Source organism: Mauremys reevesii, linkage group 6 (assembly GCF_016161935.1).
Source record: "Mauremys reevesii isolate NIE-2019 linkage group 6, ASM1616193v1, whole genome shotgun sequence".
In the NCBI taxonomy this organism is placed as follows: domain Eukaryota; kingdom Metazoa; phylum Chordata; order Testudines; family Geoemydidae; genus Mauremys; species Mauremys reevesii.
In genome coordinates this window covers 56,984,156-57,009,441 of record NC_052628.1, presented here as the reverse complement: position 1 = coordinate 57,009,441, position 25,286 = coordinate 56,984,156, and the positions used below count along the sequence as shown (strand labels likewise).

Sequence of the window (25,286 nt, the reverse complement as noted above, 5' to 3'; positions counted from 1 at the left end):
TACTTAATTTGCACTGATGCATACTCTTGATTTTCTTTTCTTTTCTGTTTTTCCAATGGTGAGATATTGTATATACACTAGTGTTTATTCTGTAAAGTGCTTTGGGAGCCTATGAGATAAAAGGAACTAAATATAAATGTAAAATCATTTTTACATCCAGCTAGGGGCCACCACTATGGTTCTATTAATGGACATTACCAAAACTGCACCTTTAAAGAAAAAGAAAAAGCATGCCCCGTGGGAATGCCAGCCTTCAATAACCCCCTTGGGCACATACTCATCGTTGTGCACAACCCTTTAGCAAATGACCTTCTTCCAACAAAACTAGCCATCCACCAAACATCCACAACTACTAGCATGGGGGTGGGGGGGAGAGAAATAATCTGGTAAAGATGTGTGTAAGAGGAAGGAAAAGATGGGGGCAGAGGTAAGGTTGCAGTGAGTGGTCTGATGTATGGTAGTTGTGGTTTTGAAAAATCACGTGCCTGAGGGTAGAAGAGCATTGGATATTTACTATTGGAAGGTTAAATTTTTATTCTTTGCTTTTGTGGGTGTGGCAACACTAAATTGACTGCATAATAATAAAACAAGTATTAATATATACCATGGACCTGCTCCTAAAGACAAACATATTCATAAGTATAAGTCTACAAATGTGTGTTTGCTGTATTACGGCTCACATAAGAACTACTAAATAACAATCAGTATATTATGGTGGGAATATATGCTGTACTGATTCAAAACAATTAATTGTTAATTTTTCTAAATATGAAATAATGCCCTCACTTCCTAATGCACTTCATGATTAAATCTGTGATATTATTAAAATGGTAGAATGCATTAAGTTTTATTTCCCTTAATATACATTCCACACAGCAATAAGAATTCTTCATAATGCTCAGCAAAATATTGCTGGTTCAGGGATTTCTTTGGTTTTGAGACGAACATGTAAACATAAATATAGCTATTTAAAGGCCAGTCATAGAAAGACTAAAGACCAATCCACTGTTTTGTGAGATAGTTAAAAATCAAAATGAAACAAAATGACCAGTTATCTGTGGTATTACCACTGATATTTCATCTAGTCCATTTTTTCATTAGACACATATTAAACAATCACCTCATAATAGAATGAATCTTAGTTTGGTATTAGATAGTATTGCACTAAATACTATATACAATTTTTAAACTTTACAGATTACTACATATTGTTACAATTTCTGCAGATGTTAAGAAATCTAATGTTATTTGTTACATTTGTGTTTCAAGGGCAAATATACCTAGGGAGAATTTTATTACATTTTTACAATTACAAGTTTATACAGTCCTGTTTTTTTCTTACCTGAGTAAAATACATATGCTTTATTAATGCATTTTTCATTGCAACAAGTTGCATGTCAGACGTATCTCTGGCTTCTTGTTCAGCTAAAAGATGGTTCATTTGGTTATCTTCAGTAATATTTTGTATTTCATTCTGTGAAGGTCAAAAGATTTAAAACTTGCATATACAGAGACAGCTGTCTAAAACTCTACTTGCACCTTTTTTCTCCTCTTTAGATATTTTTGCATATATTTTTTTATAAAGTTTATAAAATTATTTTGGACTAAAATAGGGTGTGAAATTAAAAGATAACTATTCCTGATTAATTCTGTGTGGATGGACATTTTTAGTTTGAATTAGCTTAATCCAGGGGTTAAGGCACTCTTATTCCAAAGTAAGAGTGTTCACACAGGGAGTTCATCAGGAATTGTTATTCTGTAATAACTCCTTTTCTAGAGAAGCCCCAATTTCATAAAGGGCAATAAAATACGATCAGATGTCAATTCCTTCCAGTGGCTGACTAGCAGTGATGAAGCTCAACTGGCAACCTACAGTTTAAAGGTTCCAAATCTTATTTACCAGTTCTCCAAGTATCCAGTCCTTCTAGGTATTAAACTCTTCCCTTAGTAGAATCACAGTTTAACTACACACTGCTCCATACACAGGTCTTTTGGCAAAGCTACAATTTAGTCCATTGTTGTTATAAAATAATTACAAATTAAATTAGTCAGGTACTGTATAATATGAGAAAAATACATTTCATAAAGATTTTCAGTGCATTATTTTAACCAAATGTTAATCATTAATTTTAACCAATTGTTAATCCAATCCAACCAATTAATCAGTTAATTGGTTTTAACCAATCGTTAATCCAACCAATTGTTAATCACCCTTGCTTTTAAAAATTTATGCCCAATTTCTGATTGAAGCCAGACAAATTATAGTTCCCAGTCACTGATTCTATTCTGCCTTTCTCCACTAAATTAGAGATCTTTAGATCCAATATTTTCTCCCTGTGAAGGTACTTATACACTGTAATCAAATCACTTTTTGGGGGGGGGGGGGGGGGAATAAACTGAACAGACTGAGATCTTTAAGTCTCTCACTGTAAGAAATTTTTCCCAGCGCTCAAATGTTTGTAACATTCTTTTGCTCCCTTTCCAAACTATCAATATCATTTTTTAAAAATAGGGAGGTGAGAACTGGAGGCAGTTTTCCAGTATAGGCGTCACCAATGCCACATTGAAAGGTAAAAATCACCTCCCTTACTTATATATCCACATTAGCTCTTTTTGTCACAGCATCACACTGGAAACTCATGCTGAGTTGCTTGTCTATTATGACCCCTAAATTCTTTTCAGAGTTACTGCTTTCCAAGATAGAAACCCCTATTCTGTAGATCTGGCCACATTCCTTGTTATTTTATTGCTATTTGAATTTGACATTCACTTTGAGGGAGTAATAAACTAAGGCTCAATCCTGCAAGGTGCTGAGCACTCTGGCACCAATCCTGCTGTAACAGAGCGGTCTGCCCTGTTTAAGAGGTAGTGGGGACTGTGGCCAGCCAAATCCTGTTCCAGGAGCTCTGGAGCAGATGCTGAGAAGAGTAAGTGGTCCTGGCATAATAGTTAAGAGTCTAGGGAAACCCAGGTAACTGTATCTTTTAGGGCCTGGGACTTTGTGGTTTGGGTGGGGCATGGCTCCCCTTCCTTTCAGCCAACCAGGACAAGGTCTGGGGAAAGAAAGAAGTACATAAGGTGTCTCTTCCCTCATCAGAGGAGGAGACTTAGAGAGCAAGAAGGTTCCTGCAGGACACATGGTGAGACAAGACTACAGTGGTGTGACCTGGCCTCTAAGCTGTGGAGGGAGGCAGAAAGACTGCGCCACAGCAGAGATGCATGGAGGAAAAACTATTATGAAGGTTTTGGTTTTAGTTCTGTTTCTTGAATTACTGTTGCCAGCTCAGGTGGAACCAGTGCAGGGCAATTTAAAGGGAGAGGGAGAAGCACAGCACAAGCCCTGGAAGGAAAGTTGTGTAATCCCTTAGCCAAGAGGGAAGGGTTTAGGTCTGCAGGGTCCCTGGAAACTATGTGGAAAAAGTTAATATTTTAGAGTCCAGAAGGGGATTCTTGTTCTAAATACTTCTGATGGTAGAAAGTTACTGGCCATTGAAGGTGGGGTGCCTGAAAGGCCATGCCCTGCCATGAAGGGGTGCTCTGGAGGTATCATCCCTGCTACATCAGCAAAACACTCAAATGTATGCTTAACTTTAAGCATGAGAGAAGTCTTATTGGCTTCTGTGGGACTACTCATGTGGTCTTCATCAAGCACATGTTTATGTACTTTGCTGATTTGCCACAGTGCCAAGCAATTGAGGAAATTGAGTTCCTAATGACCATCCCATAGGAAGCGTTAATGCAAGATTCTGAAAACCATAGTATGACTTCAGACCACAATGCAAAATAAGATTAGTGTAAGTGTGCAGTTGTCACAATGTCAAGTTCAAGCAAAATGATTTCAGTTCAAGTGTGCGGAGATGGAATTATAATGTCAAAATGAAACCAAGTAATTTTAGTCCCACACTGTTTTAAGAAGGATAAGATTCAGCCAAAACCAAGATAATAAAACGAAGGCCACTTGTCTGTTAAGTGGAGTTCTTTGATGTGACTTCACATGCACACTCCTGGGATGCATGGACAGAACCTTTTAGTACCTATTGTGCCCTTCCCTCACCATTCTTGAATGTTTTAAGGCTGAGGCTACAGAAGGGAGTGCTGTGCTCCAGCTGTCTCAGTTCCTTCTATCACCTCCTCACATCTCCTCTTCCTCTGGGACTTAACTTAATTTGTGGAAGGAGGGTAGAAAATGTGAATATGCACCAGTATTCTCAAAGAACGCCAGTTCCAACGGTTCAGAAACATTGATTTAACTTAACTAGACTGATCGGATAACTAGAGAGCTAAGGTGGCACTGAGACCAATCAGCTCCAGGTCATAAAGACCCAGCGAGTTTCCTGATCAATCTGCTGTCACAGTTAGAAGTAACAGAAGCCCTTGAAGTACAGCACCCCCCCTTTATAGCCTTGCTATCAAAATGTTCAGCGATAGAGAGGGGAGATGCCAGAGGCGGGCAAGGGTGATCCAACAGGCACTGCTACTCTGAAACTGAGTATGAACAGGCTATATAAAGAAGAATTCTCCTTTAAACGGCATCTGTTCCCTACACCTGTCCTCTATTTATTTGTGATCTAACAGACAGTCTAAGTATGTCACAGTTTATAACCACTTAGATACTTGAAAGTTCTCTTAATAAAATCTGTTGCATGCTGGTTTGTTATCGTAAGGTTGCGTATAAATACCACATTAGATTCCTAGCATGGAAATATTCTGCATCCTTTCTTCCTTACACATCATCTTCCTCTAAGCCTCCGGCTGCAGCCACAATTTTTCCTGGCCAAAAAGGACTGGATAACTAACTCCTTCTTGAGACAAATAAGGCAGATCCTAAATTAGACTATAGAATCAGTCCAAGTCAGCATGGAACACTACCTGCAGGAGTTCAGGCTGTATCCAGGTACAATGAAATTAAAGAGGAATTCTACCATTGGCCTCAATGGGAACAAGATTCAAATGTACAATGTTCATAACTGCACTTCTTTTCTAGAAAGCATTCCCTGGCCAAAGTTAGAGTAGAAACTGGAAACAGACTAAGGTCTGCTCTGTAATTAAAATTCATGTCAAAATAGCTGTGGTACTTGGGGGTTTGAAAAATCCACATCCCTAAATGCTGTAGCCATACTGACTTAACCCCCAAATGCTTTCGTCAGCCTAGGTACTTTTGCTCAAGGAGGTGATGTTCCTACAGTAATGGAAAAACCCCTTCCGTTGCTGTAGGCTGTGTCTATACTACATTGTTATACAGTAACTCCTCACTTAAAGTCGTCCCAGTTAACATTGTTTCGTTGTTATGTTGCTGATCAATTAGGGAACATGCTCATTTAAAGTTGTGTAATGCTCCCTTCTAACATCATTTGGTAGCCACCTGCTTTGTCTACTGCTTGCAGGAAGAGCAGCCCGTTGCAGTTAGCTGGTGGGGGCTTGAAACCAGAGTGGACCAGCAGCTCCCTTTCAGCCCCCCCCATTAGCTCTCCACTCCCCTAAGTTCCCTGTCCAGCAGCTGCCTGCAGTTCATCTGTGTCCCTCCCCCCACTGCCATGTGCTGTTCCTGCCCTCTGTCTTGGAGCTGTTCCCCGAGACTCCTGCTTGCTGGGGGGGGGGGGGAAGGGGGGCTAATGTCAGGGTATCTCCCTCCCTCCTGCTCCTGCACCCCGCTTACCCCATCTTCTATAGAGCAGGGGGGACACCAGGGCTCAGGATGGAGGGAGCTTGCAGCAGCTGCCCTCTCAGCAAGCTGATCTAATTAACAAGGTAGTGTACTTAAGGGAAATGCGCATCTCTCCCTCCATTCCCTGCTGCCTTATGTACAGAGAGTTAACCCTTGAGGGCTCAAGCCAATTGCTAGTTCATCATTTAGCAGTAAGGGAAATATCCCACCCTCTGACTCCTCCACCTCAACCAAGCTTCACAATCATCATCACTGTGTACCAGTATTAAATTGTTTGTTTAAAACTTGTGTGTGTATATATTGATCTTTATAAAAATGCACTTTATATATAAATATATACCCACCCACCCACCAACATATTATATAGTTCCTGTAGTGTAGACATGGCCCCAAGTCTTTCACATAGTATTGTGGAACACATCACTTTTTTTTCCATAAAATTGCACTAAAGATTTGGCTTTGTGAAGTTCTGAGTGAAAAGCAAGACATGAAGTTTTGAACCTACCAATTCTGAGTTCCTCTTCAGTTTCATAACTGCTACAATATTACTAGGCACTATGGTCCAATTAACCACTGGCAAGCTGCATTTGCTTTCAGTAAGTTTCTGAACTTTAACATTTTAGCATAATTTGTAATATGATCTGGATGAAAATGCAGGGTAACTTATGAGATCATGCATGGGGGTGGGGAAGGTAAATCACTAAACTGATTTTTGAAGTGTGAAGATACAGTTTTAATGCAGCTAGAATCATAGAATATGAGGGTTGGAAGGGACCTCAGGAGGTCATCTAGTCCAACCCCCTGCTCAAAGCAGGACCAATCCCCAGCTAAATCATCCCAGACAGGGCTTTGTCAAGCCTGACTTTAAAAACATCTAAGGAAAGAGATTCCACCACCTCCCTAGGTAACCCAATCCAGTGCTTCACCACTCTCTGAGTGAAAAAGTTAAGTAGACATTATCAGACTAAGTACAAAAATGTCAAATGGAAGTGGATTTTTTTTCTTGGATACTAGAAAAACAATTACGGGGGGGGAAATAGTTTTAATTTGACATTTTGTGAATAGTCACTTTCACTGTTTTGTCAGTTGCATCACTTTCATGAACTGCTCAAAGTGTATAACTGTAGCTCTAACAGTATGTTTACAAGTAACAGCAGTGAATAAGCAGCAATTGAAGAGATAGTAGGCAGGTGTGTGCACAGAGAAAGAGGGTGCTTTGTGGTGTTGCTATCGAACCCAACCAAAAGCAGAACAGAAAACCTGGCTATACACAATCTTCTCAATGACACTTAAAAAAAAAACCCTAAAAGTTAGCACATGCTATTTAAAAGGTGATCAGAATTAAAATAATAATAATAAAAAATAGTGCATTTAAAAAAAAAGTTGATAGCATCCCTTTCACTTTTGTCAGAGTTGCAGTATGTTCTAATCAATAAACACGCTATTCATGAAGCATTAATTTCAGTTAAGAATATTTATTTTACTTACCTCGAAAAGATAATCCCCTATATATTGCACAGGATAATATGGAGCCTCAAAGAGACATTTCTCTCTCTCTATGGTGACGCTTTTATTATCAGTGAATACGTGAGTAACAGCTCTCACTTCCTTTTGTGGTGGATATATAATTGCCTTTCCAGCTTCTAGAACTCTAAAAAAAAAATATATATATATACATACACACACACAGTTTAAAATATCTATTTACTTAAAATTTGTTTTAAAAGGTATTTAATTCTCACAAGCTACAATGCACCCAAAATTTACAGAAAATGGGCAGGTATGAAGTCACACTTCCTTCCTTAGCAGGCTAACTGAGCACTTCAGAGCCCTAGGACAAGTAGGTAACCCAACTAAACAGAATTGTCTTCTCAGTTTAGAAGAGAATACTAATTTTCTTCATCTTTTAGGAAGCTTCTACAAGTGCATTTTTATAAAGATCAAACTTAGTATTACAGTAACTATGGTTTATTACAATATAGCTCAAGAGAATCAGTGGATATTTATCTAAATAAAGACGGATTTACTGAAAATGGGGCATTTTCCTTACCTGTAAATTGGAAAATTCATGAGATATATATATATATATACACACACACACATAAGATATACACCTCTACCCTGATATAACGCAACCCAATCTAACACAAATTCAGATATAACGTGGTAAAGCAGCGCTCCAGGGGGATGGGGCTGCGCGCTCCGACAGATCAAAGCAAGTTCACTATAATGCGGTTTCACCTATAACGCGGTAAGATTTTTTTGGCTCCCGAGGGCAGTGTTATATTGGGGTAGAGGTGTACCTACACTGCAGGAATGACTCCACAGCAGTGCAGTTAGTCCCACCTAATGTAATACCCAGACAGCTCAGCTAATGTTTCTGGCCCACTAATTATTTCCCTATACAAAAAGTTCCAAAGGTGCACTGCTGCAATTTATATTTCTACAAAAAGATGGCAGGTAACAGAGGGGGAGAGGAGAAAAAGGGGTCTTCTAAATTGGTGGATGCATATATTAGAGAGAGAGTGAGTGTGAGAAGTAAGTGAGACCAGGGATTTTATTCTTTATCCATCAATTATTTTTTCTAGTATATGCATCCACCAATTTAGCAGACCCCTTTTTCTCCTCTTCCGTTACCTGTCATCTTTTCTTAGAAATACAGACACCCCCCCGCCCCAGCTAGGTTAGTCATAATTGGAGAAAGGCAGAGGAGAACAAACAAACAGTAGTATTAAGTATAGCTGATAGAGAGAAAAATCAATCCTTTTTAAAAGTTACTGGCAGCTATAGGACACTTGACTGAAAGCTATGTTTTCAGAAAGCAAAATATCTACCTTGCAATGCTTTTATGCATAAGTAAAGGGATGCCAAGGTTGTTGTATGGTAATGTCTTGGAAAAAAAAAAAAAAGATTCCCTGATGCGCACAACTCCCAGTTCATTTGTCTTTCTGATGTAGCTATTAAAGGTTACTTTCATTCTTAACAATAGGGATTTGCAGAAGCATGTTAAGATCCCAGTGAAAGAACAGAATGTCTTTCAGAAGTGGTGCAGGATGTATGTACTCAGACACTGAAGATGAGGGAACAAAACCTGTCCCATTTTGTAAAGAACACCTTAGTTAGCAAGCTAGAACAGGGGTTCTCAAACTGGAGGTTGAGACACCTCAGGGGGTCACAAGGTTATTACATGGGGGGTCGCGAGCTGTCAGCCGCCACCCCAAACCTCGCTTTGCCTCCAGCATTTATAAAGGTGTTAAATATATACAAAAGTGTTTTTAATGTATAGGGGGTCGCACTCAGAGGCTTGCTATGTGAAAGGGTCACTAGTTCTGAGCTAGAAGGAGAGGTAGTCAGCTGTGTCTCACTGGGACAGCAACAAAGAAAGAGGAAGTGGAAAAATGATAACTTGTAGTGGAATGCTAAAGCCACAGGTCAGGAATAATGGCTGTTTACTTTCCCTGCCAAGAAGGAAATTGGCTTGTTTATATCCTCTGCCATTAAAGCAATACTTAACACGTTTTGCTTGAGAAGGGCACAAGACAGCTCAATTTCCCCCTGCCAAGAAAGGAGAAACCATATACAATTTAATAAACTAAATGTTAATTGTTCTCTTTTGGAATGGGGTCACAACCCACAATTTCTGGATGCAGGCTGACTACCTACTTACAAGGAAGTTTCAGTCTAGGAGTAACCTAGGTTAATATTGATATGTGAGGATGAAAAGACTAGTGGTTATTGTGGCCTGTGTTTTGAGGTAGTTTTAGAGAGCTACATGAGATCTGTAAGAAGCTTAGGCCCTATAAGAATAAATTTGGTTTTGTCTTGAGGGGAATTACATTCGTCTCCTATGAGCAAGAGCTGGGATTTTCAGATCTCTACTGTTTAATCTATAGAGATTAATTTGACAGAGGAACCTGCTGTTAAATGCCAGTGGACCACAAATATAAAATTAAGTTAGACTTCAATCAGCTTTAGAAAATGGCTTGGATGAAAGCTGCAGTCCTGAACACTCTCCAAACTGACATGTCAAACTACTACCCTATCTTCCTTCAAATCCCTACAAGGATTCTTTTTATAGTCTAAAAAGACAAAACAGTATTAAAGGATGAAGAGATACTATGTAGCATCATATGCTCATATAACCAGTCATATTTGCTTTCCCCCTGCCTGCCCAAGTGTTGTAATTGCAGCAAGAGTATTGACTTACTCCAATTTCTCCATGCCTCCTTACCCCTAAGCCTGGTGAAGGGGGGCGGGGGGAATAAATCAAATATGACAGGTATATGTACATGTAACATTGTATAGCATCTCCGTCACCACCCTTTTATACTGTTTGTCTTTTTAGAATATAAGCTTTTCAAGGCAGGGACCATGTCTATATCTAGGCCTAGTGTAATGAGGCTTTGATCTCAGAGCCTTTGTTCACTGCCTAATTCAAAATCACTTTCACTACCCCAATATATGCAATTTTAAGGAGCTGTTCCAACAAAATTAACACAAAAATTTGTTTTAAATTCAGTTAGAATATTTTCCAACTGGAATATTATTCTGCTCCAGATTCTTGAGCTCAAACTTGCTTAGTGTAAGGAAGGGAGAGTCTTTAGCAGAGCCTGATAACATAGCAATAAGTCACAAGAAGGTGAAGATCGTAAAAAACTTTTAACATGTACTATATCATGAGGCTGAAGGCAGAATTCCTTCAACCACTCAAGTAGTGCAACAATAACCACCTGATGCACTAATGGCTTAACTGGCTATTGGAATGAGTTTTTTTTAATTAAAAAAAATATTATGAACATGAGGAGCAGGTATTATGCCCTATATTCTACTAGAAACTTTTTCATCATGATGTTTGAGCATTAAGATCCTTCTCATTCACGCCTATCCTTCAGAAGCCTACCTGCCCAGTCAGCAGCAGGATGTGGTTCAATGGCTACTTTCAGCTCACTTTATTAAAACATATGCATCTCAGAACTAGGTCTTAAAATATTAAAGACGACCAAGTTTATTTTAAAACAAAGTGGGACAGAAGTGGCTAGAGATCCCAAAAGGCCAACTGAGCACTTTTAAACTTATTTTTTCCCTTCAGTTCCTTCTTCTCCCATCCCCTCCTTTATCATCATCTTTTGAATCTCCCCTCTTTACCATGATGCGAGTAAGTTTTTGTGTTTTTCAGTTCTGAGGCTGCAGCTGTGCCGCTAGAGAGCTGCTGCATGAGTGTGACCTAAGAGGTTCAAGTCAGTCAGAATGTGGCTTTACAATATGTCGAACCATACTTAGCATATTATTTCACTCTTATCATATGAGACAGAGGAAAAAAAGACTAGGATTGCCACTCATGTAATAAAAGACAAAGTTGCCATCGCAGAGAAAAGGGGGGTAGTTTTACAATAGACTATAATCACCATAGAACTAATTGTATTCCTTGCCCTTTTAATCACACACCCCGCCTTTCCAAGTTCAACCTGAGCATTTAGGCACTACAGTTTTGGGAGAGGAGCAGGCCAAAAACAGAAAAGTGGGGGGGGGGGGGGGAGAGGAAGTGGAACTGAACCAGGATGCCCTTATTTTAAAAATACCATAGTAATGGAACAGTTTAATGGTATTTTCATATCTAAACATTTATCAAAGTTAACAAAATGCTAGATGCATAGGTAGAATGTAACATACAACTCAAAGAAAGCTTCATTACACAAACAAAATATGATTCTGGACACTTTATTTCAGTACCATAGCAGCATTTTTATTTTTCTAATGAACATGAACTCTGAGGATATGGCTATGAACAAATCAGGGTGCAGGGGCAGAGGTAGTCTTCCTAGGCTATTAATTTAAAATACGCATAAAATCGTAAGTGCTATAGTCAACAATGTGGTAATAGTAATAAGTCAAAAGAAACTAAACTGGAAGATAAAAACAACATTTTTTACCATTCCAACTATTATAAATATGTGGAACAGTATGTTATGCAGAGACTAAAGCACTGGGAGTTGTAGACCAAATTAATTGGGATGGGAGAGGGAGAACAACAATAATTTAGCTATATCAACTATTTTATCATTCATTACTTCAACTTTAAGTAGTATCATCCTACCTTGTGATAGAATCCCTTCGTTTATCACCTTCTTTCACAAGGAGGATAACTTTCCATCTGTGGAAGGCCCCTAAAGCACCAGAGCATGTCAGTTCTTCGCGCCATCTTTTAGGTGCAGATTGCATTTGAGGTGAATAATGGGAGTCTTTTTCAATTTTATATCCCCATTCGTAAGTTGTTTCATCAAGCCATCTGCCACTTTCGGCACTATTAATTATGTAGTCCTTAGTTAGTATCCACTTTCCTAGAAAGCAAATGAACTGTCAACCACAAAAGAATTTTTATACAGACAAATGGCAAATGAAGATCAAATATAAAATTAACTTCAAGCTCTCTCATTCAAAAACCACATTACAGCTTTAAGTAACATTTCAAACAATTTTCCTTTCTACTCCAAAAGTTATCCTTTCCTAATATTTTATCAGAATTATGCAAAGTCACTGGACATGGTAGTTTTGCTTTCTTCTAATGACATAGTATCCTCTTAGCTCTTCCAGAATAAAATAATCCCACACAAAAGAACAATCATGATATTAATTTGCCTGTCTAGATTTTGCTCCTGTGTCTCTTGTCCAGTATCAGCTTAGCCTTAGTATTCTTATATGATGTTTTACAATACATTGTACAAATAGATTTCCTGACTGTGAACAGACATTCTGTGCACTCAGAGAAAATGCAACAGCTCTGTCAAATCACCTCTATGAATAATCGGTTTGGATGTACAAATAAAGGCATCTCATGCTAATTTCTTATTTAAATCCATAAATACCCCAGCACTACCAGCTAACAAAGCTGTCTAAATTTTTAGCATACTAAAAGCACGACATAGTCCATCTCTAAATTCTGAAAAAGTCTACACATTCCTAATTGTGTAAGTTTAGTGGATTCCAATATTAGGGGGGAATAGATTTTAGACTAGTACTCTAGTCTCTCTCCTTTCCATCTCCTTTTCCCTCCCTTGGCCTCACCTCCTCTGCCTCTTCTGTACATAATGATTCTCCCTCTCTTCTAAATGTCTCTGTTCTTTCAGGTTCAGATCAGGAGTTGTGGTCCTCTTGTATTGAAACACTACTTATAGTATACATTAAGTGAAATTGACTAATTGTGTGATTGTAATCAATTTCTCAGAACAGCAGGGTTGACTGGTAAAATGCATCAGTGCAGGAGCAGATGGTATGTCTAAAGGAGCTAGCGCTGGGTGCCAGCAGTGGAAAGACACAAAAGTGCTCTGTACATAACCTATAGCTTAATAAACCTCTTGTCACCAATTCCTACTCAATAGTTTCCACACTGGTATGCTTGTTGGAAATTTCAGGGTGAGGATAAATAATGAAGGGGATTAGAATCTACTGAATTTAACCACACTCTTACTACAGTTTTACCAAGAAAAGGTGGTGGAGATGCATGTATCCTTCCCCTCCCCGCCCCACTCCTGGCCCAACACTAAAAGGAAAAAGAAATGTGCAGAAGGGCAATACTGGGCATTATTAGGGAATGATTATGGGTAAAACTATATAAGGTGGGAAGCATACTCAGTGTTCTTTGGAAGATATATTGTGTCAATATGAACTAGTGGTGGTAGGTAACAGGACCAAAATGCAGTTTTGCATCACTTTATCGTTTATGGATAGGGCTCTACCGAATTCACGGCCATGAAAAACACGTCACGGACTGTGAAATCTGGTCTCCCACCGTGAAATCTGGTCTTTTGTGTGCTTTTACCCTATATAATACAGATTCCAATGGGGAGACCAGCATTTCTCAAATTCGGGGTCCTGACCCAAAAGGGAGTTGCAGGGGGGCTTCAAAGTTATTTTAGGGGGGTTATGGTATTGCCACACTTCAGTGCTGCCTTCAGAGTTGGGCGGCCAGAGAGCAGCGGCTTTTGGCCAGGTGCTCGGTTCTGAAGGCAGTGCCCCGCCACCAGAAGCGAGGATGGCAATATTATACGTCACCCTTATTTCTGAGCTGCTGCCTTCAGAGCTGGGTGGCCGGAGAGTGGGCCCCTTTCTGCAGGCAGCAGCGCAGAAGTAAGGGTGGCAATACCATACCATGCCATCCTTACTTCTGCGCTGCTGCTGGCGGTGGCTCTGCCTTCAAAGCTGGTCTCCCAACCAGAAGCCGCCACTCTCCAGCTACCCAGTTCAAGGCAATGCTGCACTATTATATTTTCTGAGTTTAGCAGTGCTCTGGCAAATGTAAGTATTTTCTAAAATTACACTATGGCCCAAATCCTGACCCCCCCACTGTGAGAGTGTACTACCTAAATGGTTTCAAAACAAATGTGATTCTGCACACTACATAAGAGGTCTCCATGATGAAGAGAGCAGAAGTACAGCCAGTGCATACATGACTATGAAGATCCACTAATAGAAGAGATGCGACAGTCATCACAGAGCAGCTCCACTGGCACTCTGTAAATTGAAAGGATTCCATCCTTCCTATCCCAATAAGAAATGCTTGAACAAAGTCCTTTGATTAATGTTTGGTGAGATGCAGAATGGGATTTACCCCTAAATTAAGATTTCAGTGATGAATAATATTTTACCCCATTTTAATTCATCCACTGTGGTCCACAGTTTAAAAAAGATTCTGAATGCATTGTGTTGAGGGTTGTTTTTTTAAATCATGTAAACAGACACTCACAAAACTTAAGTACCATTGGAAAGTAGGTGGCCTATGCCTCTTCTCCCAAAAGCTAACTTGCTAACGTACCTCAAAGATAATTAGCCTTTGGTCTAAAAGTCAAATCTCTTATGCTCAAGATGTTGATCCTATCTTTAATAGCAAAAAGTGACTTTTAAAACATGTACATTTTTCATTTTGGGAACAAAGTAATCCAATCCTTTTTTACTAGGTCTGTGGCACAGATCTTAGTTATATAATCTGATTTGTAGACTACTATTTCTATATACAGTGATGGCATGTTTCTCAATTTTCAGATATAGCAATTTTCTAAACCTCTGGTACAAATATATGTCAAAATGGTATAACAAGCATGTTCAGGTATTAGAAAATATAATCAAACTGATAGACAGAGAGAGACTATTTTATGCCTTAATTCCTTGACACTAAAGAATGCAGAATCAAAACTGGAAGGTACCATCACACTGGGCACTGCTTTGTACTTAGTGTTTAAAAAGACAGAAAATGTAGAAACTGTAGCATAAACTTTGAAACAAGTGGAGGGCTAGAAAGAATTTACAGGGTCTAAAACAGAGGTGGGCAAACTACAGCCCGGGTGCCACATCCAGCCCTCCAGACGTTTTAATCCGGCCCTCGAGCTCCCGCCAGGAAGCAGGATCTGGGGCTTGCCCCACTCTGCACGGCTCCCAGAGGCAGTGGCACATCCCCACTCCGGCTCCTACGCACAGCCGGGGCTCCTCGTGCTGCCCCACCCCAAGGGGCAGTACCTGGGCACAGGGCAGAGCACAGAGCCGCCTGGCCACGCCACCGCATAGAAGCAGGAGGGGGGACATGACACTGTTTTTGGGAGCTGCTTGCGGTAAGTGCCGCCCGGAGCCTGCCCCCTGACTCCCTCCCAGGCCCCAACCCCCTGCTGCAGCCCTGATCCCCCTCTTGCCCTCCGAACCGCTCAGTCCCAGCCCGGAGCAACCTCCCTGCACCCCCAACTCTTCATGCCTAGCCCCACCCCAGAGCCTGCACCCCCAACCGGAGCCCTCACGCCCTCCTGCATCCCAACCCCCAATTTCACGAGCATTTATTGCCCACCATACAATTTCCATACCCAGATGTACCCTCCCCAGTCTAGAACAAGGAACAAAGAAGCATTGCTCTGCTCTCCAGAGGTAACAGCCTTATCACCACCCCATCCCTCTAACAAGTCTCATATTTTCACACTTCTCAACAGAGGGGAAAGGACAGTAAACTATCTAAACTCCTACATGCCACAGGGGTCTACAACATTGGTACCCTTAACTCACCCAACAATATTGTTAATCTATCCAACCACACACTTAGCCTGGCAGAAGAGTCTGTCCTATCTCAGGGACTCTCCTTCTGTCCCACCACCCCCACACATATGATACAATTCTGTGGTGATCTGGAAGCCTACTTTTGCCATCTCTGACTCAAGGAATATTTTCAAACACCACTTAACAGTGCATTGACCCACAGGAACCCTCCTACCAACACTACAAGAAGAAGAATTCTGCGTGGACTCCTCCTGATGGTTGAAATAACAGACTGGACTTCTACATAGTGTTCCACAAATGTGCACAGGCTGAAATTGTGAACAAACAGCATCACTTGCCCCATAACCTCAGTCATACAGAACACAATGCCATTCACAGCCTCAGAAACAACTCTGACATTATAATCAAAGGGCTGACAAAGGAGGTGCTGTAGTCATCATTAACAGGTTGAATTATGAACAGGAAGCTTCCAGGCAACTCTCCAACACCACATTCTACAGGCCACTATCCTCCGATCCCACTGAGGAATACCAAAAGAAACTACACCATCTTGCTCAAGAAACTCCCTATAGCACAGGAACAAATCTACACAGACAAACACCTAGAGCCCTGACCAGGGGTATTCTATCTGCTACCCAAGAGCCATAAACCTGGAAATCCTGGACACCCCATCATCTCAGGCATTGGCACTATTACAGCAAGATTACCTGGATATTTGGACTCTCTCCTCAGCTAGGAGTGCTGGCAGTGTAGGGTCTATCTTCGAGACACCACCAACTCCCTGCGGAAACTACAATGCATTGGTGATCTTCCTGAAAACGCTATCCTGGCCACCATGGATGTAGAAGCTCTTTACACCAATATTCCACATGAGGATGAACTACAAGCTGTCAGGAACAGTATCCTTGATGAGGCCACAGCACACATGGTGGCTGAACTTTGGGACTTTGTCCTCATTCACAACCATTTCAGATTTGGGGACAACTTATACCTTCAAGTCAGCGGCACTGCTATGGGTACCCGCATGGCCCCACAGTATGCCAACATTTTTATGGCTGACTTAGAACAATGCTTCCTCAGCTCTCGTCTCCCAGCGCCCCTCCTCTACTTGTGCTACACTGATGATATCTTCATCATATGGACCTACGAGAAGGAGGCCCTTGAAGAATTCCACCTGGATTTCAACAATTTCCACCGCTCCATCAACCTCAGCCTGGACCAGTCCATACAAGAGATCCACTTCTTGGACACTACAGTGCAAATAAGTAATGGTCACATAAACACCACCCATACTGGAAACCTATTCACTGCTATACTTACCTACAGGCCTCCAGCTTCCATCCAAGACATATCACATGATCCATTGTCTACAGCCAAGCCCTAAGATACAACCACATTTGCTTCAATCCCTTAGACAGAAACAAACATCTAAAAGATCTTTATCAAGCATTCTTAAAGCTACAATACCCACCTGAGGAAGTGAGGAAACAGACTGACAGAGTGATATGGGTACTCAGAAGTCATCTACTACAGAACAGGCCCAACAAGGAAAACAACAGAACCCCACTGGCCATCACATACAGCCCCCAGCTAAAACATCTCCAGCACATCATCAACGATCTCTCATTCTCACAGACTTTGGGAGGAGGGCACTCCTTGTTTACAGACAGCCCCCCAACCTGAAGCAAATACTCACCAGCACGTACACACCACACCACAGAAATGCTAGCCCAGGAACCAATCCCTGTAACAAACCTACTCTGTCCCCATATCTACTCTACTGACACCATCAGAGGACCCAACCACATCAGCTACACCATCAGGGGCTCGTTCACCTGCACATCTACTAATGTGATACGTGCCATATGCCAGCAATGCCCCTCTGCCATGTACATTGGCCAAATCCAACAGTCTCTACGTAAAAGAATAAATGGACACAAATCAGGAATGGTAACATACAAAAACCAGTAGGAGAACACTTCAGTCTCCCTGGTCACTCAACAACAAATGTAAAAGTAGCCATCCTTCAACAAAAAGCTTAGACTTCAAAGAGAAACTGCAGAGCTACAATTCATTTAGAAACTAACACATTAATTTGGGCTTGTACAGGGACTGGGAGTGGCTGGCTCACTAAAAAAGCAATTTTCCCTCTCTTAGTATTGACACTTCCTCATCAATTACTGCGAGTGGACCACATCCACCCTGACTGAATTGGCCTTGTCAACACTGGTTCTCCACTTGTAAGATAACTCCCTTCTCCATGTGCCACTATATTTATACCTGTATCTGTAATTTTCACTGCATGCATCTGAAGAAGTGGGGTTTTTTACCCATGAAAGCTTATGACCAAATATATCTATTAGTCTTTAAGGTGCCACCAGATTCCTCATTGTTTTTGTAGATACAGACTAACACTGCTACCCCTCTGATATTTTCACCTTGTCTCTGCCGTTTTATTGGTTTAGTTGTCCTTTAGAGAGAGACAAGGGGGCGGGGGAGGGGGGAGTCCTTGCATGCAGAAACCTGATGGAGAGGTATGAGGTGCAAGAGACCTTCCTGAAATATCCCTGACAAAGTTCCCTTTACACCAGGGGTGGGCAATAATTTTTGCAGGGGGGGGGGGGGGCGGGGTCACTTGACTAATTTTGGTAAGTCGTCATGGGCTGCATATTTCTACTATATTAATGGAGGAGGTGCTCTGGGCTCGTGCAGAGTGTTGGGGTGCAGGAGAGGGGGGGTGGGCTCTGGGAGGGAGTTTGGTGCAGGAGCGGGCTCTGGGCTGGGGCAGGGGATTGGGGTGCAGGGTCTGAGAGGTAGTTTGGTACAGGAGGGAGTTCTGACCTGTGGCAGGGGGTGCAAGGTGCAGGCTCTGGCTGGGAGGAACTTACCACAGGTGGCTCCCGGCCAGTGGCGCAGCAGGACTCTGGCAGGCTGCCTGCATGCCGTGGTCCCATGCTGCTTTCGGAAGTGGCTGTGGCTGGCTGCTGCTGGAACATCTCTGTGCACCCCTTGGGGGGCAGCAGGAGTCCATGCGCTGCTCGTGCCTGCAAGCACCACCCCTGCAGCTCCCATTGGCTGGTTTCTGGCCACTGGGAGCTGTGAGGACTGTGCTGGGGACAGGGGCAGTGCACGGAGCCGCCTCCCTTCTCACCAGGGGCACACAGAGATGTGCCAGCTGCAGCCAGCCACTTCCAGGAACAGGATGAGGCCGCAGCAGGCAGGCAGCCTGCCTGAGCACCCTGCTGTGCCATTGGACTTTTAGCAGCCCAGACTCGGAGACTGTGAGGGGGCAGAGGAGGCCAGATAGAAATGTAAGGCATGGCAGACTGGACAGAAATGTTAAATGGGCCGGATCTGGCCTGCGGGCCGTGTTTTGCCCACCCCTGCTTTACACTCTTACCTCAAGGGGAAGAATCTGAGGGGAACCTCAGAGATTAAAGAAGGAATGGCTTCCCCTCTTCTGCTAAAAGCAGGGAAAGCTCCTTCTCCATTCCCTGGCTTAGGCAAGAAGCGCTTCCTTGCAGCTGCTCCTACTTAACTGGTTGGTGAAAGCTGCTCACCCTGTTTTCATTGTATTTTTAACCTCCAAGGGTGTGGAGATGGGAAAGGATGAGGATTTCCAGCCTTAAGAGACTTATCAAGACCATGTGCCCACAGAGTGGGAAGCCATCTGCATAGATGCACTGCAGCCAATCCCTAATAGTATAAAATCATGAATCAGATACCAAGAAAGATTAATTAAAATAATATGGGATTTGTTTTTTCATTTCCCTTCTAGTTTTTTAATTTTTAGATAGGGGACAGGTAGCTTCCAAGTCTGTGATTGTTTTCGTACTCAAAATATAATGTGACAGGCACATGTGAAATGTGAGTCTCCCTACTAGCTGCTGAGAGAGAACCTAATAAACTTTCCTAAGCCCTGGAGTGGAGGAGCTGCCATCCTTTCCCTGTCCAGCTCCATCCTTTATTGCTCTCATTATTCCAGAGGGAATTCTGTGTCAGTGTACATGTGCAGAATTCATGGCCCCCACATATTTCTTTGCTTCCCCAGAGAAAAATTACTTCTAATGGGGAAGCAAAGGGAAGCAGCAGGAGTGGTCACAAGCCCCACCCTGGCAGTGCAAGTAGGTCAGTTTGGGCACCTGGAGCAGCCGGTAGAGACATAAATCACTGCCGAGATGGGAGGGCTGGGAAGTCACGAGAGAGAGAGAGAGACAGACACACACACACACACACAGACACTGTCCCCCTTGCTTGCTATTGTGGCACACTCAGCATGTGGCACTTTTGGAATCAGTGCATCAATCAGATGATACACTCTGGATACTGCTACTTCAGTATAAGGTGTGTCTGACTATGTAGCGTGCTTACTAGAGGAACTCTACCATGGTAGATTTAGTTGTGTGAGGGTCAGTGGTTGTATTAGACTGGTTTTCAGTAGAATCAGGAGTATTCCAGGGATGTTCTCTCTCTCCCCCACATTATCTAATATTTTAATAAACTGATAATGAAGCTGATGGAGGTCAAGCAGGAGGGGTGAAGTTTGAAGAGTCATCTTTAGAGGATCTTGAATATGTGGATGATATTGCCTTATTTGAAGTCACTATTGACCAACTACAGCTAATGCAAAAACTATGGGACTTAAGATCACTGGTGATAAAATGGAAACAAATGACCAGCTGACACTGCAGATAGATGGTAATGATGTTGAATGGGTGAAGAGTTCTCTATCTGGGTAGTTGGTTGACAGCCAGATGTTCTATAATCAAAGTAATCACATGTTGAATCAGTCTTGTGTCAATCATATTCAGTGTCTTCAACAGCCTCTGTTTAGGAGGCAGGATGTTTATTGTTTAATGTGGTAGGGATTACAACCCTGTTATATGGAGCAGAAATATGGCCATTGAACGGCTGAGGAGAGGAAACTAAACAGTTTTCAATATGAAAAATTATAGCATATTCTTAACATCCACTGATTTGATTTTGTCACAAACAAGGAGATACTTAGATGATCCCAGCAGGTTGCAGTCTGTCATCAGTGAAGAACAAGAAGAGTGCAGCTGTGGGGTCATACCCAACATGTAGAAGAAGGTACAGAGCTGAGATGAAAGGAAGCAGAGCACAAGATCTGCCTCAAATGAGTTTGGAAGATGCAGTTTTGAAGGATTTAAGAAGCCTGAATTCTGCCATACTGACTCTTGCTGAAGGAAGACGACTTGTAAGGGTAGGTTTGAGATGGAAGTCCATTGTATGCAACATCATAACCATGTGAATCTGCTTTATTTCAATATAGGTAAAGGACTTTTCATATTAGACAATGTTAAGCACATGCTCACACTTTGAATTTGGCCAACAGTTTGTTGGGTTTTCTTGACTACTGAAAAATTTTCTTTTTCATGGATTCACTTTCTCTTTTGCTTGATCTACCTTGAAATAATCCTGTTTACAAGAATAATTTGGTTTAAGTGCCTGCACCTTTGGAGGAGATGATGCCATCTAGACAGGAAACAGAAAATCATGACTCAATCTTGACTCAGACACCAGTTCTCTCTGTGCCTTCAAGCAAATCATTTAACCTCTCTCATTAAAGCCCCAATCCTGCAAGGAATTCCAGCACAAATAGAACCTTGTCTGCTTTTGCAGGCATGGAACTTGCTGCATGATCAGGACCTAAATTCTATAGCCCTGACATCAATAAGGCTCTGCATGGGGTGCCGGAGTCTACCCACATATAGCCAATTGTCATTAGATGCTAGAATTTTAAAAGTTGTCTCTCATTGGCATTTAAATGCCAGTACAACTGAACAATTTTACAATTATCAGTATTTACTGATTTAGCATATCTGTATATAAGCCTGTTAGCCTTACACCAGTCTTCAAATTCAAACTGTGACAGACTGACAATATCCTGTAATATTCTAAACAAATCTTACAGAATTAAGATTAAGTTTATTGAATGAAATCTTATCAAATTAGGGTGAATACCTTTGAGGTACACTGTATTAAAAAAAACTGTGCATGTGTTATTGTAGCATTGTAAGTACCTTCTCTTGTGGTGGTGGTGGTGGGGGAGGCGGGGAGAGGATATACTTCCTTCTGTTATCATCCCTTTGAAGTCACCCCCTTGCAGAGCTACGTGTATATACTAATTCATCAGGATTCTCCAGGGACCAATAGAAAAACGGATTTTTGGACAAACAGCCTGGCTATGGGCCTTCTTGTGTCAGTAAATGGACAAGAACCCTGGTCCATGGAGGGCCCCAATCCTCAAGGACTGGGACTACTGAGGTCTCATAAGACTAAGGCAGTGGATCTCAACCTATTTACCACTGTGGGCCGCATATGAAGCTCTCTGTGATGTGGCCACACCCACACCCACACACACCCACACCCACACACTACCTGTAAGGCCCTGAGGATGTCACCTGGGCTGCAGCTCTGTGCTGATTGGGCCCACAAATTGAGAACCAGTGGACTAAGGGGTTGTTCTAAGCTGCAGCTGTGATGAACTAGTAACCACAAGGAATCCCTTTAGGTGGAGATGGTGGTTGAAGGACTGTTCCTGCCAGAACCCATATTAGGATTGGAATGATTTCTGGTAAGTTTATTAGCATGCATGTAAGGTTTTTCTTGTTTGTTTTCAATACATTATCTGTAAAGTTTTTTACCTTTATTTTAAAGTAGGCTTGCATAGAAAGAACTCTGGGGTACTTACAACTGTAGCAATTACACCTGTTAACCATCTCTGAAGAGAAAAACAGGTATTCCTTGGACAACCTGTCTGTGCTGAACAACACAGTGAAGGCAGGGAACTGTGTAGCTTGGATACACCCTGGTCAGAAGGGAGAGAGATGGGGGTCTCCACCCAAGAAAAGGTGCCAGACCGGGGAGCTGGCAGCCTAAGAGTCAAGTATCAGAGGGGTAGCCGTGTTAGTCTGGATCTGTAAAAGCAACAAAGAATCCTGTGGCACCTTATAGACTAACAGACGTTTTGCAGCATGAGCTTTCGTGGGTGAATACCCACTTCTTCGGATGCAAGTGAATACCCACTTCTTGCATCCGAATTAGTGGGTATTCACCCACAAAAGCTCATGCTGCAAAACGTCTGTTAGTCTATAAGGTGCCACAGGATTCTTTGTTGCTTTTACAGCCTAAGAGTGGTGTCCTTCCTGGATCACTGTGGGAAAACAGGACTGCAGTTGCCCTGAACCTATGACTCCAGTATATATGCATGCTTTAGTCTCTCCCGTCTCAAAAAAAACCCCAAACACAATATCCTTAACCCCACTTGCCTATAACTATTTCCCCATCTCCCTATAAACTCATTGAATGCTCTTGTCTACAATCGCCTTCTGGAGTTCCTCTCCTCCAGTTCCATCTTAGACCCTTTCCAATCTAGCTTCTGCCCCTTATATTTCACTGAAATGGTTCTTACCAAAAATCTCTAATGCCCTCTTTCTAGCTAAAGTTCAGAACCAGTACTCCATCCACGTCCTCCTTGACTTGTCAGCTACCTTTGAGTCTTGAAATCTTGTCCTTGCTTGGCTTCTGTAACTCTCTTCTTTCATGGTTCTCTAATTGCTCCTTCAGCATGTCCTCTGGAGGATCCTCATCCACCCTGTAACTTTATGTGGGAGCTCCATCCTTGGTTCTGTTCTCTTCTCCCTCTGCACTTTATCTCTGGGTAATCTAATTCACAAACAAATTCAACCACTATCTTAATGCTGATAAGAGGCAGATTTGTGAGTTAACTCCAGACCTGTCCCATTCTGTCTAAACTAAAATCATGACCTGCCTCCCTGAGATGATCTTGTGGATGTCTAGCTTGCCCGCTCAAGGTAAACATGGCTAAAATAAAGCTGCTAATCTTTCTTCCCCCAAACCCTTCCCTACTACTTTCTTTCTCAATCATTGTAGATAACACTACCACCTTTCCTATCATTCAGGCCTGTAAAATGGGTGTCATCTTCAACTCCAACCTTTCTCTAGGCTTCATATCCAGGCTACATCTAAATCTTACCAATTCTTTATGCATAGTATCTCTAAGATATGGCCCTTCTTATCCATCCACACAGCCAAAACTCTCCTTCAAGCTCTCATCATTCATGTCTCACTTACTTGAACACCCTTCTCTCTGGCCTTAACAAATGCAATCATGCCTTGCTCATATCCATTTAAAAAATGCAGATACTAAGACTTTCCTAGCCCATCACTTCAACCATGTCATTCCTCTCTTTGAATCACTTCACTGGCTTCCCTTCTCTACTGAATCAAACATAAGCTGCCTGTATTCTCTTTCAAGGCCCCACATGACCTATCCCCACCCTATTTTCTCTCATTCACTACTGACATGTTAACACTCACCTCCAATCATTCCATGATGTCAGATTCCACTGCCCACTTGTCCATGCTTTCTCCCAGGCTGCCCCACACACTTGAGAGGTTCCCTCTTTAAATATTCACAAACCTACCTCATTATTCATCCTCAAATCCTTCCCCAACATTCTCCATTGCAGTGAAGCCTATGAAAAACTTAAGTTAGGCTGCTAATGTGCAAAGTCCACTGCCTACCATGCTAACCTATACCTCTCATGGTTTACTTGAGCTCTCCCATATGTGTGTCTTATGCTTAGATCATAAGCCCCTTGGGGTAAAGACCATCTTTTTGTTGTGTGTTCGTACAGCACCTAGTATAATGCGGCCCTCCTGGTGTAGACTAGGGCCCCTAACCACTATGATAATGCAAATAATTATTAGTAATATATATGCTTCAATACATAATATATAGGACAAGTATGATGAAAAGAAAATAGGATAATTGAAATGGTTACCATATCAATATATTGCCATTGCAAAACTTGCACCATAATCACAGCCTGTAAACACTATAAAGCCCTTCCAGGAAGCCCTACATCAAAAACATCTTACAGTATAGAAGTCTCATCTTGAAAACTTTTAATTGCTTGAGTAAGGGTTTTCAGAATCAGGCCATAGATATGAAAAGAACAAAGGAGTAAAACTGAGGTCTAGAGTCAAGAATAAGGCAGAGCTAAGGGGTTTTTTCTTTTGGCCATGGGGCTTGCTGTGCAGGCAGAAGTTTGCAGTCTGTGATTGAATGTTAGTGTGAAGTTTAGCATCAGAATTATATACTACCAATAGCAAATATTCCAATACTTTTTATTTTCTCTAATAAATAATTTGTGACTTCTCAGTCTTAATTACCTTACCCCACAAAAAGATAATTGTTGGCTAATAGACTTACTGATTTCAGTCAAATAAGGGGAAGAGATAAGGTGAGAGGAAGCAAATCCAAGCTTGAGCAAAAGTCTTGTTTATTAGCAAAGATAAGAACAATTATGAAACAAGGTTAATAACTTTATTTGTTCATTAACAGATATAGTTGAAGAGGATACCACAATTTGTTACTCACCTGCTGCACAAGCGGCTAAGAACTTTTCACTCTTGGAAAGCTGTTTTGCTATAAGATGTGTGCAATTTCTGTATTGCTAACAAAAGAAAAACAGTGTCATTGAAAATGGCTTTAAAAAAAAAATTAGCTACTAGCACAAACTTAAGCCTAGACCATCATCCA

The 25,286-nt window shown here is 41.6% G+C and overlaps 1 protein-coding gene and 1 long non-coding RNA gene across 4 annotated transcripts in view; one reads left to right on the top strand and one right to left on the bottom strand.

Annotated features, from left to right (window-relative positions):
• Window positions 1-25,286, bottom strand: part of SLF1 (SMC5-SMC6 complex localization factor 1) — a 78,286-nt gene that overhangs the window by 51,400 nt on the left and 1,600 nt on the right. For all 3 annotated transcript variants that reach the window (XM_039545367.1, XM_039545370.1, XM_039545369.1), the window contains exons 3-6: window positions 25,125-25,200; window positions 11,760-12,003; window positions 7,154-7,316; window positions 1,343-1,474 (exon numbers count right to left, since the gene is read on the bottom strand). In XM_039545367.1, the coding sequence (XP_039401301.1) occupies window positions 1,343-1,474; window positions 7,154-7,316; window positions 11,760-12,003; window positions 25,125-25,200 (615 nt within the window). The remainder of the gene's footprint in view (window positions 1-1,342; window positions 1,475-7,153; window positions 7,317-11,759; window positions 12,004-25,124; window positions 25,201-25,286) is intronic.
• On the top strand, window positions 3,114-25,279 carry LOC120408439. The gene is made up of 4 exons (XR_005600686.1): window positions 3,114-3,242; window positions 20,692-20,918; window positions 22,230-22,292; window positions 25,089-25,279. It is a non-coding gene; the product is annotated as an uncharacterized LOC120408439 (long non-coding RNA).